The 18,253-nt window shown below is 33.3% G+C and overlaps 1 protein-coding gene across 1 annotated transcript in view; it reads left to right on the top strand.

Annotated features, from left to right (window-relative positions):
- Positions 1-18,253, top strand: part of RTTN (rotatin) — a 179,730-nt gene that overhangs the window by 11,468 nt on the left and 150,009 nt on the right. Inside the window, exons 8-11 of the mRNA XM_008564425.1 lie at positions 70-235; positions 2,146-2,327; positions 4,611-4,726; positions 13,262-13,432. Coding sequence (XP_008562647.1) covers positions 70-235; positions 2,146-2,327; positions 4,611-4,726; positions 13,262-13,432 — 635 coding nt within the window. The remainder of the gene's footprint in view (positions 1-69; positions 236-2,145; positions 2,328-4,610; positions 4,727-13,261; positions 13,433-18,253) is intronic.

The raw sequence follows: 18,253 nt of genomic DNA, 5'->3' as shown, positions 1-18,253 counted from the left end.
TTTTTTTTTTTTTTTTTTTTTTTTTTTTTTTTTTTTTTTTTTTTTTTTTTTTTTTTTTTTTTTTTTCAGACACAGTTTCCCAAAACTCTTCTTTGTCTTATTGTCATGAAGCAAGAGGTACTCATCATTCCCAGAATCCTTCCCCAGGAAGCAGCAGCCCTCGGCCTTCTGTGGTTGGGCGCACAGGCCAACGACCCAGAGGAGACGGCCAGGATTGGGATGCAGTGTCCTCTAGGTGACTGGTGGCTGCTTCTGCAGGAAATAGAAAAGCTTAGTTAAACTGTGTGTGTGTTAATTTTAGAAGGAGATAATTACTTTTTTTCTTTTTTGAAATATTACCATAGGTATAGGCCTTATGTTAAATTACTGGCTTTCATACTTTTTTGACCGTGATCCACAGTAAGGATAAATGAATATTACTTTGCAACTCATTACACAAACATGTACTCTGTGTGTGTATGTATATATGTGTGTGTCCACCAAAACAAAATGTTCACAAGATAGCACTCTGATTCCATGTTCTGTACACTGAGCAGTATTTTCTTTTCCTTTCTAGTTAAAAATTAAAAAAGGAATAATTATTCTGACCTACTAAGTTGTTTTTACCATCCATGAATGGAATATGATATGGTTTAAAAGCATAGCTTTAAATTATAAATATGTTTTTCATAGTATTTTAAACACATTTTTGTAAGTATAATCATAATTCAAATGTGTGTTTATCATTAAAAGGAATGATTGGAGAATATTTTTATAAAACAAGGACTCCTTCAAAGGTGAACAATTTATGATATTTATTTGTGTAAATACAGATTTTCATATATCAAGTTTGCTTAAAGGAATTGGCATATTTTTTTATGTTACCTTATCCTTAGGCTGTAAAACTTTTAAAAACATATTAGTCTCTTTAGTGTCATTCTAAAAAATGTTCAGTAAGATGAACACTTGTCTGCTGGCTTGACTATTTTCCTGTGATAATGCTCCTGCAACAGGCTAATGCTGATTCATGCTAGCTGTGTGCATGGTGTTATGCCACATGCTTTGTACACTTCATCTCTTTTAGTCATCCTCTTCACAGTTCTATAATAGAGTTGGTATTATTATTATCATTATTTTACAGAGAAACCTGACATTTAGAGAGGTTATAATGACAAAGAGCAGAGCTGGCTTGAATAGTGTGATAGGAGAGTCTGTGGTCTTAGTCCTTATATTGCACTTGGTTGATCAGTCATGATTTTTCTCTTTACCCTTTTATAGCCTTTCTACCTCATTCTCTAGTGTGCTACATGCTTTTAAGTTTTCTGTACTGAGTAAACATGGGCCCTTTCAGAGTTTGAGAGAAGTCTGGGTCATTTCCATGTTTTGAGATGTTTGGTATCTTGAAATTGAAAAAAATGACAAAATTGATATAAAATTTGGGGAGTTATAAATGTTCAGTAGCATTAGTGTATCTCTGTGATTCAGCTTCAATTGTGGATGACATCAAAAGTTAAAATTTTGAGGTTCTTTTTAAATGTGAAGTGCAAGCCTTTCTACAGTTTTATCTTCACCCTACCACTTTCCACCAAAGGTAAGAATTTTTTGTGAAGAAAGCCGAGGAAGACAGGATGTTCCATTTTTTGGGTGCATTTTCAAACTCATCATATGTTGAGTTTACTAAGTAAAGTAATCTATCTCCTGTTATGTTTTTCTGGGAACATTTTTCAGTTGCTAACATTGGCTTTCTTAGAATACTTGACGAAAATCACAGAATATCTAGGAAACGACATGAGCTATTTAGTTTTGCTCTTATAAGTTGGTTATATAAGAGCTTTGCTGTAAACCTGCTTGTTTTCTTTAGAAATTAATGGATTATTAGTGCTAATGTTGATTGCTCCTATAGGAATGTTGACATGTTTTGAGATCATTAATTTGAAAAACAAAATATAAATGTATTTTTAGATTTTATTTACAATATTTAGTCATCCTTATGGACTTTAATCTCATAAATTTCTCTGTATTTTTACAAATCTGATCAGAATTGTTGCATGAAGTAATATAGTTGTGACCAGTCTGAAGCTTCTTATATACCAGGTAACAGGTGTTCAGTAAATCTGTTTGAGGGTTGTTTTCATATTCAAGGTTTATCTTTTGTTTATTTTACAGTGGAAGTAGTAGTCATGCTCAAGTAAACCCTAGGATATCTGTCCATTCACCTTTGGATATGGGACACATAGACCTGCCAGAGCTGGAAACTGAAGACACATTGGAACTACAGTTCCAGCAACTCAGTCTTCCCCAGTTCTGTGTCTTCATTCTGGAATCAGCAGTTCCTCTTTTAAGAACAGGTTAGTTGTTTTTGAAATCATAGTTCTTCTTGTACAATTTGTGTTTGTTTTGTATTTTTTTCTAGGGCCTTCCCACCCCCCCTTTTTTCTTCTATGTTAGGGTCTTTAGAGTCTATATTTAATTATCTTTTGAGATACAAATTTCTAGGAACTTAGTATGGTCTTTTTTATTTGTTAATTAAATGTGGATGCCATGGAGTGCTGTTCAGATAGAGTATCCCCTTCACTTATGGGTTTCTATTGGCGCTGGCTGTTCTAAATTAAGTTCTGACTATATAGTGCAATTGGAATAAATTAGAAAAGGTGGACTGGCATGAATAGACCAGAATAAAAAGATCTTTGGTTTTTGCCCTTTAGAAACTTTTTGAGTTGCTCTTGGTGGTTCACCCTTCCCATTCATTTCTTACTTAAGCCATGAAACATGTTAAAAACAAAACCCCCAAACCCTTGTCATCTTTGTAGTAATTTGTTTTCCTTCAAAAAACACACAAATATTCTGGGGTTACATTTTTGCTCAAATGTGCAAATGTCCATTTTTTTAAGTTTGAAAAGATGTACTGAAATATATACTGTTATGTAGTTATAATTTTACTAAGGGGTTATAACAATGATAAACACATGGCTGATATCTACCAGAGTCTAATAGTGAAACAATAGTTACCATGTATTGAGTCCCTACTTTGTTCAGCTTTTGTGCTTGGTTTTGTGTGCATTATTTTATACACTCCTCACACCAATCCATTTTATCCCTTCAATGGTGGTAGTTACTATTTTTATTCCCATTTTTACAGATAAGGAAACTGAGGTTTAGAATGGTTTGGAAACTTACCTAAAGTCATGCAGCTAAGAATAGGAACTTGAACCAAGGTTCTTCTTAATCCAAAATCCATGCTCTTAAATACTGAAGCATTTTGCAAGGTAAAGAGTTTTGGAAGCAGTAATGATTTTTCTCTAAATCTATATATTTTCAGCAGTTGGTAAACTTATCAAGGAGTGAATACCAGATGAGTGAGTTTTTCCCTTTTTACTTTATACTGGCAAGGTAAAAAATGTATGCCATGTTAATGGTTAAGTCCTGTGTCTATTTTTGGCCTGCTTGGAGGTGATGGGAGGAAAGCAAGAGAAAGGTAAGTGTTTGGGAAACATTTAAAACGTTTTTATCCACAGGAAAACCTGTGTACCCTAATTTCTCAGTGAGTGAATAACTGCTTCCAGGAGTTAGGACTACATATTAGTTCATATGCCACTAATGTGAAATGAAGGAAGATCTGGACTTTGGCATTGTGAAGTATATATGTTTATCTGTCTGGTGTACTGAGAACAGTTTTAGACTTAATGGTTTTGCATTTAACCTTTTCTTAATTTGCTCTAAAAGTCAGATTGATCATTATAAAGCTATATCTTGGTACATAAAAATTTCTAAATGTTCTCTTGCCCTTTTGTGATAATTTATTGCATAATTAGTAATTGTTCAATATCATAAGAGATTTCTAAGAGAACTTGCTGCAGCTGTTCTAATGAAAAAATTAATCTAGATTCTTATGATCTGGTAGTTTGTTTTACTTTTATACATCAGAAATTAACCTTTGAGATATTGGACAGGAAGGTCTTATTTGAAATATTTACCTCACATAGAATAATGGAGAGTGGTATTCCTTTGTTATTCTGTCTCTGTGGAGAAAGATTGCTCTGGTGGGTGTAACTGTGACAGCAGTTTCTTTTGGAGTTCAATGTGAGTACAGGTGCATTTTCATTAAGTTTCTTCAGCAAATGTGAGCACGGACAATTTATTCCTTTAGTTGCTCCAGTTTAAGCTTAGCTTCCCAGGCACCTGTGAGGGGAAGATGCTAATTTTTTTTTGATGAGGCTTAAGTATTCTAGTATTAGGTAGAAATTACTAGAACGCATTTTCTAAACTTGCCTGGTGCTTTGTCACGTATTGCATGTAACATGGATGCTGTCTGAATTTGAAAAATTATTTTAATCTATTTCCCAGTATTTTTAGTTAGATTATTGCTATTCTCTTCTTGAGTATCTTTTCCACGTGTGAGCACATTTGATTTCTTGTAGTCAAATAGTATGATTAGAACAGGAATCTTTAATGTTGGTTGTAGAGTGTGACTTCCTTATTCATCTCTTTCAGCGGTTCTAAAAACATTTTTTTAAAAAAAAGGCAGGAATTTTGGAGCATGACTAACTAGAGGATTGAGCAATATGATATTCAGCTGATTATTTGAAAGTTAACTGTTTTTTTTCTCACCTTTCTCCTTTTTGTATTCTTAGGTAGGAGACAAGTGATAATAAGAGTTCTGGAATTGCTTGCAGAAGATGTGATACTGATTGGTGAAGCAATTTCAGCAGATATTTGGGATGACAGCAGCCTTTTTGCTATAGATATGGTGAGAGTCAATGTTTTCTTTGGGATATGGGTAATAATATTAGTATTTTATTTTATTTAGGTTCTTTTAAGCTGATTTCATTGTCTCATTAGTCTTCAGAAGCTTTTTGTCTTTGTGATGCAGTATGTGCAAGGCTTACTTTGCACATGGTCAGAAACAGGCCATTTCTCCAAAGGTTTGGGTTGCTTTTAAAGGGGGGAGCTATATGAAAACCAAAAGCATGCCATTGGGGTGCTTATAGTTACTGTGATATTCTTTCCTTTCAGTAACAGATCTAAGATGTATGTATTTTTAAAAATCATTAGTTCATAATACTGTTTCTCTAACTTTAAATTTGTACAGTCATGTGTTACTTAACGATGGAGATACATTCTGAGAAATGTGTCGTTCGGCAATTTCGTTATTGTGCAAAAGTGTTTTATGAAAGGGGATAGTGGTGAACTTTTCTGTTATCTACACTGCCACTAGTTGTATGAATGTGGGCCCTCTATCTTACTAAGTCTCTCCGTGCTTCACTTGCTCATCTTTTAAATGGGGATTAGAATAATACCATCCCCACAAAGTTATGCAGATTAAATTACAGATAGGGAATGTGCCTGGCACTGAGCAGGCACTCCGTGAGTGTTAGCTAACTGTTATTAACTGTTATTTTGCTGTGGGGATGGGTGGGAATCATTTCAAAATGCAAGAATTCTAATGCAGACACCTTTTCACTTGGGTTCAGACCCAATGTGTGAGAAGTTTGGCCTTCTGTCTTAAAGGTCTGAGTTACCTTTGGGAGGGTCACCCATGGGCAAGCTAGGCAGTCCTCCTTACCGTATTTTGCAGGAGGTTTGTTTATACCAGCATCGCCACAAGCAGGTAAGTAATGCATTGTGCTACAAGGTTACAATGCTAGGAATTTTTGAGCTCCATTGTAATCTTTTGGGACCACCATGGCATAAGTGAATCAGAACATTTTTATGCAGTGCCTTACTGTATTTGTACTTTTGCTGGTGGAAGTTTTCTGTATTTCTAGTTTGTTGTATGTTTTTGTCATGAATGATCATTGGATTTTGTCATATCTTTTTCTATGTCTATTGAGGTGAACATTTAATTTTCGAAGAGCAGTGGTTCTTAATTTTGATGAGATTTGGTTTCTCAGTTTTTCTTTCATGGTTCATGCTCTTGATATTGTATCTGAGGAATTTTGCCTAGCCTGGGGTACAAGGATTGTTTCCTGTGTTTTCTTTTAGAAATATTATGGTTTTTGGTTTTATGCTTACTTATATGATTAATTTTGAGTTAATTTTTGTGTATAGTGCAAGGTAAGATATGAAGTTGTTTTTGCATATGGGTATAATATTGTTTCAGTACTATTTATTCAAATAACTGTCCTTTCTTTCCTGAATTGCCTACCAGCTGCCTATATATATGGGTTTACTTCTAGACTCCTTTCTCTTCCATTGATCTATTTTCTCTTTTGATGCTGATACCCAACTCTCTTTATTATTGTTGCTTATAGTACTTTTAGAAGTCAAGTAATGTAAGTCCTTCAACTTTTTTTTGTCCCCCCAAAGTTGTTTTGTCTGTTTTAGGTCCTTTGTATTTCTAACATGAATCAACTTGTCTGTTTCTGGAAAAAACAAAACAAAACAAAAAACCTGCTATGATTTTGAATGGAATTGAATTGAGTCTGTAAATCAATTTGGGAAGAATTGACATCTTCACAGTTTTGAGTCTTCTGATCCATGAACACCATATATGTATATCTCTGCTTATTTAGCTCTTTAATTTGTCTCAAGCATTGTTTTGAAGTTTTCAGTGTATAGGTGTTCTGCATCTAAGTATTTCAGTTTTGTGGCTTTTCATTTGCAAATTATTCTTCTGTTTATACATCTTTATACTTGGTATGTTTAGTAATTTCTGATTGAATGGTGGACATCTTGAATGTTACCTTGTTGAGTAACATTGATCTTTTTATTTTGATCTTTTTATTTTGTCCTTTTATGAGTTGGGTTTTTTTCTGACAGGTGGTTATGTTACTTGTGGCAGTTTTGTTTCTTCAAGGCCTTTTTAATTTTGCTAGAATGAGTCTAGAACAGTGGTTTTCACCTGGGGTCATTCCCCCCCCCCCCCCTCCGGGGACATTTGGCAATATCTGGAGACATTCTTGATTGTGGAATGGTGCTGTTGGCATCTAGGAAAGAGGGTAACTTTACACAAAAAATATTTTTTTGGCCCAAGATGTCAGTAGTGTTGAGGTCGAGAAACCCTGATCTAGAGTTACCTTCACTTGGTGTTACACTCTACTCCTGAGATGTGACCTCTCAGCTTCTACTGAATGTCTGAAGTGACTATTAATGAATCTCTACTATCTCTTATTGTCCTGTGTGAGCCCTGGGAATTGTTCAGTTTAAATCTCAATCGTCAATTTTGGCCTGCATTTATGTAGTTCCTATCCATAGCCTGAGCCACCTAATCTCAGCATGAACTGAATAGAATTATGTTTAGGTTTTGGAGCTCTTTGTTTGTATAGCTGCCACATGTCTGATTATTGTTCCACAATTTCTAACCATCTCAGCTTCGACAAACATCTTCATCTCCTTAGGTCATTGAGACTGTCGGGCTCTTTTGGGTTTCTCTTGCCTGTGTTTGCTATACTTAATTGTTTTCTGGTATGGACTCTCACTGCTTATTTTCTTTTTCTCTGGCATCACAGTCCCACACTACCTGTCCAGTGTCTAATAACAACTTTTTTCATATATTTTGTGCAGTTTTCTAGTTAATTTCTTGGGAAGAACAGGATCCATCCTCGTTACTACTTCATAGCTAGAATTGGAAGCTTTACATAAGGCTTTTATTATGTCATTGAAGCAACTGGCTTATCTGTAAGTTATTAGGGACTTAAATATACAGTTATCTATAGTGAAAATTCTGGATCACCGACAGAATAATCATCCAAGGTGTGGAATGATAAGGATGCCTTGTTCTTTGCTGTTTGTATTTTGGTAGTGGAGGTAATTTTAGAAAGTATGGCATTATATATGTATAAAATATATCTAAAATATCACATGTTATAGCATATTATATATGCATTATAATATATATAATATATAATATAATATATATAATATGCTATAACATATAATATCATATATATGTATTTGGCAAGAAGTATTTCAATAAGTATTATTTCACATGAGTAATCAACACATGTACAGTAGCCTTAGTAATGTCGTATTACAACATAATGTGTAAGAGATCTATGGTCAATCAGAGCATGTCTTCAAGTAACTGGAAACTATCTTTTTTCAATATATCATAAATCATTTGTCATATTTTTTGTTTTGACATTATTATCTGATAAACTTGCCTTCCTTGAAGAGTTGGTGTTCTGTCTCTTCTGTTAATGTGAATTGGTAACATCTGCTCTTTCTTTCCCTCTCTTCTTGCCTCTCTCCTTCTCTTCCTTCTTTCCTTTCTTTTTGCTTGCTCTGTCAGGGAAATATAACCAAAACTTACAAGTCATAAAACAATGTTACTAAATTTTCTGTTTCTTTATATTATTTTGATCTAAGTCCGTCTATATTTAATTAAACTTTGTTGCAGGCTGTCTGAAATCCTTGTAAATAGAAGCCAGAACATAAAAAATAAGTAAAATACAAACACATAATACTGAGACCTGTGTGTGAAAAAAATCACAAACTTTAATTTTTCTTTAACAACACAAACCTCTTGAAAAGAGAAACAAATTGCATATTTTACAATATATATAATAGCTTTTCAGGTCCTTCAATTTCTAATAATAGTTCCTAATCTTATTTTTTCTTTAGTCCGTAAGGTTATCACACTATTTTATAGTACTTTTAGAAGATTTTCACATGTTGAAGGCTTTCAACAAGTGAGCTTTTTTTTTTTTTTTTTTTTTTTTTTTTACAATATATATAATAGCTTTTCAGGTCCTTCAATTTCTAATAATAGTTCCTAATCTTATTTTTTCTTTAGTCCGTAAGGTTATCACACTATTTTATAGTACTTTTAGAAGATTTTCACATGTTGAAGGCTTTCAACAAGTGAGCTTTTTTTTTTTTTTTTTAAGTGTGAAGAATGCTTTATCAGTTGCTTCTTAAATTAACTTAAATTTTCTTGGCCAGAATATTTATATATAAAAGTTAGTCATTCACTTTTAACTTTTGGCTGCTGATCTTTTATGATTCAATGAATTATTTTTACTTTAAAGGTTAAATCTGTTGTGCAAGTGCCAATTGGTATGTTAGAAATGCTAAATAAAACAGTACTGCTTGAAATTATATTTGATCTACTTTTACTTGTTTAAAAAGAACAAACACCTCCTAGGAAAAATCTCTTTCTTTTGGTTATATATTAAAAGACCCAAACAAGTAAAATTTCTTAATGTCCTTACTTTTGCCAGTTTTAAGAAAAAAGATAGAAGCAGTGTTTTTGTTGAATCATTAAAGGAAGGAAACAATAAATGTACAGTTACCAATTCAGAAATTAAATACCTGAGGATATATAATCAAATCTCTAGTTATTTCCAAATAGTGTTAACATCAGTCATGTCTGGAATTTTATAACTCAGTGCACATATGTTTTTGATATGTCTTCTTGCTGGATAGATCCCTTTATCATTATATAAAGTTCTTTGTCTTTTTTATGTGTGGTTTTTGGTTTAAAGTCTTTATTTTGTCCTATATAAGAGTAGTTACTCTTGCTTGTTTTTGGTTTCCATTTGTGTGGTATATCTTTTCCATCCCTTCACTGTTAGTCTGTGTGTGTCTTTACATGTTAGGTGAATCTCTTTAATATGGCACATAGTTAGTTGGGTGTATCTTTTTAATCCAATTGGTCAGTTTCTTTCTTTTGAGTGGGGAATTTAATCCATTGACATTTAGGGTTATTGAAAGGTATTGTCTTACGTCTGGCATTTTATTGCTTTTTGTTTGGATGTTATAAATATCTTTTGTTCCTTTCTTCCCCTTTTATTGTTTGTTTGTCTTTGGCATTTGTTGTTTTTTTAGGTGGTAAGATACAGTTTCTTTCTCGTTCTCATTTGCATTTTTGTTCTACCACTGGGTTTTGTTCTTTCTTGTGTTTGCATGGTGATGATTATCGTTTTTCATGTTCCATATACAGGACTCCCTGGAGGATTTCTTGCAGGTCTGGTTATGTGGTGGTGAACTCCCACAATTTTTGTTTGTCTGAGAAATATAGTATTTCTCCCTTATTTCTGAAAGATAGTCTTGCTGGGTATAGTATTCTTGACTGGCGATTTTTTTCTTCTAGTTATTGAATATGTCATCCCATTCTCTTCTGGCCTGTAGAGTTTCTATTGAGAACATCCCATTCTCTTCTGGCCGACTCCCTGGAGGATTTCTTGCAGGTCTGGTTATGTGGTGGTGAACTCCCACAATTTTTGTTTGTCTGAGAAATATAGTATTTCTCCCTTATTTCTGAAAGATAGTCTTGCTGGGTATAGTATTCTTGACTGGCGATTTTTTTCTTCTAGTTATTGAATATGTCATCCCATTCTCTTCTGGCCTGTAGAGTTTCTATTGAGAAGTCTGCTGTTAGTCTGATGGGGACTCCCTTATAGGTGACTTTATGCTTTTCTTTTGGTGTTTTTAAGATTGTCTCTTAGTCTTTGAGCTTTGCCAGTTTGACTATAATTTGTCCTAGAGAGTACCTTTTTGGATTGAATCTATCTGGGGATCTTTGGATCTGAAGATTCATGTCTATCCCTATACCTGAGAAGATTTTTGTTATTATCTTGTTGAATATGTTTTCAATGTCTTTTCCTTTCTCCTCCCCTTTCAGAACACCCATGAATTGGATGCTTGTATGCTTAAGCTTGTCTGATAGCTCTTTTAGATTTTCTTCATTTTTTAAAATTCTTTTTTCTTTTTGTCCTCCAGGGTTATTTTGAAAAGATTGTCTTCAAGATCAGAAATTCTTTCTTCTTGTTCTAACCTGTTGCTGAAGCTCTCAGTTGTGTTTTTTATTTTGTTGAATGGATCCTTTAGTTCCATGAATTCTGCCACTTCCTTTTTAAAGATATTATTCTCTTTGTCAGTGTCCTCCTTCATATCCTGGAGAAGTGCCTGGGTGCCCTGTCGCTCTTTGGCTGAGGTGGGTGTCCCTAGGTGGGCTTGTTGGCACCCCAGCTACCATACCATGATCCTGATGAGTGTACTGGGTTATACTAGAGCTCCTCAGTTTGAGTGGGTGACCATGGGAGGGGTTTCTCTTTCCTCTTTCCTACAGGCAGAGGCTCTTCCTGGGTCTTTACTTCCCCCAGTTGGTGGGTGGGTTGGTGGTGATTGGGAATTTTCTTTCTTACTCTATTTGTGTATCCTGGGTTACTCCATTCTCGGGGGGTTCCGTATGTGTTTCTCCCCGATCAAGGAAGTCACGTGGGCTGCACACATACCTCCCACCCCCAGGGGTGCTACTGCATGTTGCAGTGTAATTCCCCCTGTGGGTTGGGCCACTGGGTTACGGGTGTGTTCTTGCTCACCTCTTCCCCGGGGCTCTGCTGGTGACTCTCTTTGTTTCAATGCAGTTGACTAGTCAGAGGGCTACCTGCATGGTAGCCATGGTTGCTGCTGTAGTGGCAAGCCTACCTTGCCACTTGTGTGACAATGGCAGGGGCTGGCTGCAGTGGTTCCTGAGGTCCCTGGGTACGTGCTTGCTCTCTATTGGGTGGAGGCTGACTGTGGTGGGTCCTTTGTCTTCCTTTTAGTGCTCCAGTGATTTGTAAAGAAGTATCATCATTTTAATTTCATTTGTGTTTATCTTAAAACTTAAATTTATTAAATGATCACTGTGAATAACCAAACAAGGTTTACTCCTTTATGTAATTTTAATTGTTGTTAAATATATGTAGCATAAAATCGATCATTGTAACACTTTTTGAGTGTACAGTTCCGTGGCATTAAGTATATTCACATTGTTGTGCAACCATCACCATTATCTCTCTATAGAAGTTTTTTTTATCTCAAGCTGAAACTGTACTTATTAAACAACAACTCTCTATTCTGCCTTCCCCCAGTCCCTCGTACCTTGTATAAGTGGAATAATAAAGTATTTGTCTTTTTGTGTCTGATTTATTTTACTTTGCATAATGTTTCCAAGGTAATTGATGTTGAAGAATGTATCAGAATTTAATTCCTTTTTAAGGATCAATAATATTTCATTACATGTATATACACATACCATATTTTGTTTATCCATTCGTCGCTCAGTGGACACTTGCGTTGTTTCCACCTTTTGGCTGTTGTGAATAGTGCCACTATAAACATGGGTATACAAGTCTCTCTTTGAGGCCCTACTTTCAGTTCTTTGGGGTACATACCTAGAAGTAGAATTAGATGGTGATTCTGTGTTTCACTTTTTTGAGGAACTGCTATCCCATTGTCCACGTGGCTGCATTATTTTACATTCCCTCTTCATTGCATGAGTGATCCAGTTTCTCTGCATTCTTGCCAATACTTGTTATTTTCTGGGTTTTTTTTTTTTTCTTCTTCTTCTTAATAGTCATCATAATGGATATGAAGTGATATCTCATTGTGGCTTTGATCCTTTATGTAATTTTTATAGACCTCATACCTTTTAGTTTTGTTTTCTGTACATTCATCCTGAATAAAAATTCTGACATATATTGGATTTTTGTTCTTAATTTGCAGGTTTCTTGTTTTTATTTTAATTATTTTCAATGTATAATTGAGAGCGGGAGCTCCTATGCTTTCTGTTGTTGTTCTACTATCTTACTGAGGCTGTCCTTTTACCAGCTAGTTGATGGAGGCATGTCAGCACATCTAGGATATATTTTGGTCTATATTGTTAGAACTTGCAGGTCAGTCTACTATGCTTTAGCTTTCTGTACATATTTTTATATACCTTTCAATTTAAAAGGTATAACTTCTATTTAAGTAGTATGTTACTTAGAAATTTATGATGACAGAACATTTTCCACTTGATACAACCTTATTATCTAAAGAAATAGAGTTTATAAAATTTGATATTTAATTGCTTTTTAATTATTTGACTTTTCCTTGTTTCATTTCTTTAGTAACTTTAGGATCAATTTGAGGTCAGAGATCGTGTCTCTTGTACTAATACTTTTTTTCCCCATTATGCTTGACAATGTATTAGTCATACAGGAAACCCAATAAATACTTCGTGGAGATTTATATGCAAATGTTCCAGATTGGAGCAGTTAAGCACTAGAAACTAGGAGGAATTTATCATTCATTAAGGTTTTGTGTTTTATTGTTTTTATTCGTTATTAGGATTCATCGTATTAAATATTTAGAAATTCTTAGGTTTTTTTTTTTAATGTAGGCATGCTTATCATTCTGTTGTACATTTTTATTATCTCAGCAGGTATTGGTTATTGTCACAGACAATAACAAATTTTTGTTTTGGTTTATTTTGCTATTTAAAGATAACATTTTAAACTGTTGTCAATGTTATTTGCATACTGGCCCCTAAAATTGATTGTTTTCCTGTTTTGTGTGGTTTAAATGTTTTTAGAAGGAGAAACTACTCCTGGTGTTGGGGTCTCTTGGAGAAACTCTGTGCTACCATAAAAGCAATGTCAGTTTGGAAGGACCAGAGGTCATACTAGTGCACCACAGAATGGCCTTTGTCAGCATCGCACTATTTGCAGTTCGACTGTTACAAACGCTTCTCCCTGTTGAAAAGGTAAGGCAGGTAATCCTGCTTACTGTGGTTTACTGAATATTATAAACAAATGCTCTGTTGTAAATTTCTTCATTTCATGATGTGAAGGCATTCTGTTTTAGACCATTTTCAAAATAAATACAGGTACAAAGATTATATGGGAAATGTGGAAATTGAGAAACAGGTAACATTTTAAACAGTTTTGACAAGTCATTTGATAGAAAATTATTTTTTAATCAAGCATTTGTTTTTATTGCATATGTTTTATTGCAGTTCTGTACATTTGTTTATTCCTGTGCTTGTTTATTTCGTGAATATCTATTAGATTACCTACAATAGTGGACTAGCAGTATTAGGTGCTGGACATAAAACTGAGTAAGTTAGAATTGGTTCATGGACTTATAGAAGACGAGACTTGCTGTTATCTAATATATACATGTGTATGTTTGACTTACCTGGTTTTCTTTCTTTAGTAACTTTGAGATCACTTTTGGGCATGAATCATGTCTCCTATACTAATACATTTTTCTCCATCAGGCCTACCCCTGTTTTTAGTCTCTAGTAAGACTTATAAATATATGAGATATTTAAACACACACACACACACACACACTGCATATAAGAGTACTTAAAAACTTCATGGAAAAATTGAATTAAAATATAATCCATGAACTTTTTGAATACTCCTCATAGGTACATGTATATACATATATATAATTGGAACACCGATATATCTTTTAATTGAATGAACATCATTGAGAGCCTACCAATCTTCTCATCTATACAAGGTAGTGTATCTTGGTTCTTATCATTCATATCAAGGTTAGCTTTTTCTTCTCTGTGGCTAGGAACATGTCGACAGAGTCCTTTACTTATCTTCATTTACCAAATTCCTTCACACATGGAATATAAAAAGTACTGTCCAATGGTACTTCAGAAAGTATTTCCTGGTTAGCATATGTTAATGTCATGTAACTTTTTCTTTTTCGTATTGTTTTAACTATTCCAAAGAGTGTCAGCAATGCTTTATTTAGTTCCTACATGTTGATTGAGCTGGTTTCCTAGGACTGTCCTGTTTCTTATATTTGTCCTATTTTATGTATAGTATTAGTCATATATTTTCATAACTTAAGTGATTTCTTTTGTGTGTTTGGCACACATATCTCCTCCCATTGTCTGCCTCCCTTCTGCCAGCAGCTTAATTGCTTAATATTTTGATTTTGGCAGCTTATCAAAAGAATTTCAGGAAATATGCCTGGTAGTATTAAATATTCTGATGCTTGTCTGATTCATTTAGTTAATATTTGATATTTGGTAATTTGTTTTAGTGTCTAAACTATATTTGTAGTTTGTGTTAATTATTATATGAATTCATATTTTCATATGTCTTTTGAAAGTCCTTTAATGATAAATATCTTACGTTAGTTATCTTTTACAAATCTGCTTTTCTGCCATTGACAGCAGTAAACTTTCTTCTGTGTTAGTCTTTATTCTAGTACCTTTTCCCCCTGTTTTTCTATTGTACTTAGTTCTTTATTTTTGTAAACATTGATCTTTTTAATATTTAACTTTAATTCGGAGTATAAAATGCTCATTTAAAAAATATTTTAATGTACAAAGAGGAGTAAAAATTTACCCATTTCAAATTAGTGTTGAGCCTTTTTTTCTTTGAAATCAAGTTGAGAACATTTATAAAAAAAATTTTTTTTTTTTTTTTTTTTTTTTTTTTTTTTTTTACTATTTATTACTATCTAATATGCATTTACATTTAATTAAGCACTTCATAAATTTTGGTGGGTACTAATATTTTACCATAAAGATGTTTCATATTTTGCACAAGCATTCTTCTAGAAATTAAGAATTTGGGTTTTTTTTTTTTTTAATGTTTTGATAAATAACAGGATGTTAAATATCTACACACACATATTTACTTATATATTGGATTCTTAAATTTCTAATAGGAGCATTACTGGATCAAAGACTGAAAATGCTCAAACATTTTTTATTATAGGCATAATTTAAAAACATTATAGTTTTGTAAGTTTTATCATTTTTATTAAAGAATCAGTAAAAAAAAAAAAAGTAGTACATGGAAAAGATAATTATAAGGGTATATAAGGGGAAAATTATTAAGAAGCACTTTGGAAAACTTGAAGAAAGTAGAAACTGCCCAGGGCCAATATCTCTTCTGTGTATTGCTAATCACAGTTTCTGAAATTGTGCGGTATTATAGTTTCATTAGGGCACTTAAATTTTTAAATGATTTTTAATACAGTATCAGAAAAAAATGTTAATTCTGTAAAGACTTTTTTTGGTGACTTTCTTCATTGTACTGTACTGTATGTTTAGAAAAGCACATAGTTCAGTACATTTTTACTAAGTGAATATATCTGTCTTTAAAAAGTTTCTACCCCCAGAGCAAGAAATACAACATTACCAACATTCCAAAGGCCCCTTCCCATACATTAGTCTCCATCTCCACCAAACTAAAGTCTTAATGACTTTTGTCACCGTAGATAGATCCGTTTGACTGTTTTTGAACGTCGTTTAAATGGCATTATAAAACATGTACTCTCGCAACATTTTTTTTGAGATTTATCATTGCTGTTGCTTGTAGCAGTAATTTGTTAATTTTTATTGCAAAATACCGTTAAATATGATGTTAATAGGTGTCAATATTTCTTTTGAGTCTTTTTTTACTATGTTTTTAAATGTGAAGTTATATCCCTGAATTTGAATGTTAGTGGAAAAAATACTTCAAATGATTCATACACAAGCGTTTGGTAGTGTACTTATTGCAAAAGGAAAGGTATGGTACACTTAAATGAAGGTATAGGACAACTATGGCAACTAGAGAACTATTTCCTCTGCCTTTTTGTTGCCCTTAGTTAATACTAACCATTTGTGGTTTTGTTCCCTAGAATTCTGCAGAGCAAATAGCCCAAACTTCATTTTCTAGTGACACTTACATGTGTAATATATCATTAGATCATTTGAAAAAATAAGAATAAAATATTAAATTTTACATGTAGTATTTTGCTGTACGGAAAATAACATCGCTTGTGTTAATTTTAATTTTTGACTTTTATTCAGTAGTTGTTTCTGAAGTAATTTTACGTTTTGTAGAGTGATAATTTTCCAAGGTATAAGCATTAAAAATAGAAGAATTCCAGTCATATAGAACTGGAATTGCATTGAAAATATCGGAGTCTTACTTTACATAATAATATTATCTAAACTGAAAAATTAGTGGTACTACAGTAACTTATTATTAATAAAAATTTCAATCTATCTGTAGGTTGAAGTATTGATGAAAAACTTATTTATTCTACCACTTGGATCATATAGTTTATTGCTTTTTTGTTTTATCTATTGCTTATTTGGGCAGAATCAATTAAAATAGAAATCAGTCATTTATCTTATTTGACTTAATTTAGTGCTATAATAGTGTAAAGTTAAATCTCCATGGTATTTTTTTGAAGGTAGTTATTTTTTATCATTTTTGTTTTTGAAAACAAATATCTGTAATTTTTGGTAGCTTTTTAAATATATAATTTGTAACTTCATTTTAACAGTTTTGGTCTTTGTAGGAGATTGTACTTAAGGTATTTATTTATAGATAGTTACATTTGCTTTGATTGATTAACTACTTTTTAATGAGATCTAAACAGAAGTGCTGTTCCATTGCTGTTAAATTTCTTCTTTGGTTTACATAAATGTAAGGTTCTGCTGCCCTCTGCCTGTTGTTAGCCCACCAACAATTGAGGTGGAATATGGACTTTGAAACTTTTTACCTTTAAGGTTTTTTTTTTGAATTGCCACTTACCAAATACATAATGTAGATGTTGGAAAATAAACATGAATTTATGAATAGACTTTCTGAATTTGGCAAAATGACCAAAGGCTTTTTTTGAAACTATTTGTAGATTTTAAAAGATTTTGGAGAATACTCATGTAGAGGTTAAAATAAGATGTTGATAATCTTGTGAAAAGTATTCTGGTTGGATAAACCAAATTGGTAAAACAAATGAAGGTAATTTTATTTGGGGAAACATCTGGGAAATAACTGTTTAAAGTACTGGCTAGCCAAGCAGACTGAGGGTAAGAAAGTCTTTTATACCACAGGCCTTTGGTTTTTCAGTGAGATGTATAAAATCCAAAGATATGGTGAAGCCACTTGAGTTGATTTAGAGCAGTGCTTTTCACACTGTAGTGTGCATACAGATGACCTAGAGATCTTGATAATCACATCTTGCATATTGTGATTCACCAGGTGTAGGGTAGGGCTTGAAAGTCTGCGTATCTAGCAAACCCTTAGAAAATGCCATGGGTGCTCTAAGTGGCTAGGTTTAGAGAGAACAATATTATACTCCTTATGACCCTCCCTACCCCCAAATACACATACACATGGGATGATGTTGTTGACTCTTATCTAATAGTGGTAATGGATTTGCACTGAACCATCTTCACTTTTAGTTTCAAATGATATGTGACTAATGCTTATATATGCAGAACATCTGTCTTAGGTTTGGGGTGTAAACTGTGATTTGGTCCACGTAGGGATTAACTTTATGACCTCAGCATGGTGCTTTGAGTTGCTGATATAAGAGTTTCAGATATAGGAATGCAGGGTGAAAATGCAAGGTGAAGTGAATGGAGGAAAGAAAGGAAATTAATATAGTATATATTGAGTGCTATATGTCATACATTCAGCTTAATGCTTGTTTAATTCTCCTAGCAGCAGTTATTCTTATTTTTCTTACTAGAGTCAGAGAAAGCTCTTTTAAGCTAGAACACAGTGCTTTTGGAGTTAGATCCACTAGGATTTACTAAGCACAGTGC

The sequence above is a fragment of the Galeopterus variegatus genome, unplaced genomic scaffold (assembly GCF_000696425.1).
Source record: "Galeopterus variegatus unplaced genomic scaffold, G_variegatus-3.0.2 Scaffold186, whole genome shotgun sequence".
Lineage (NCBI taxonomy): Eukaryota > Metazoa > Chordata > Mammalia > Dermoptera > Cynocephalidae > Galeopterus > Galeopterus variegatus.
This window is presented reverse-complemented; position numbering and strand designations above follow the sequence as displayed.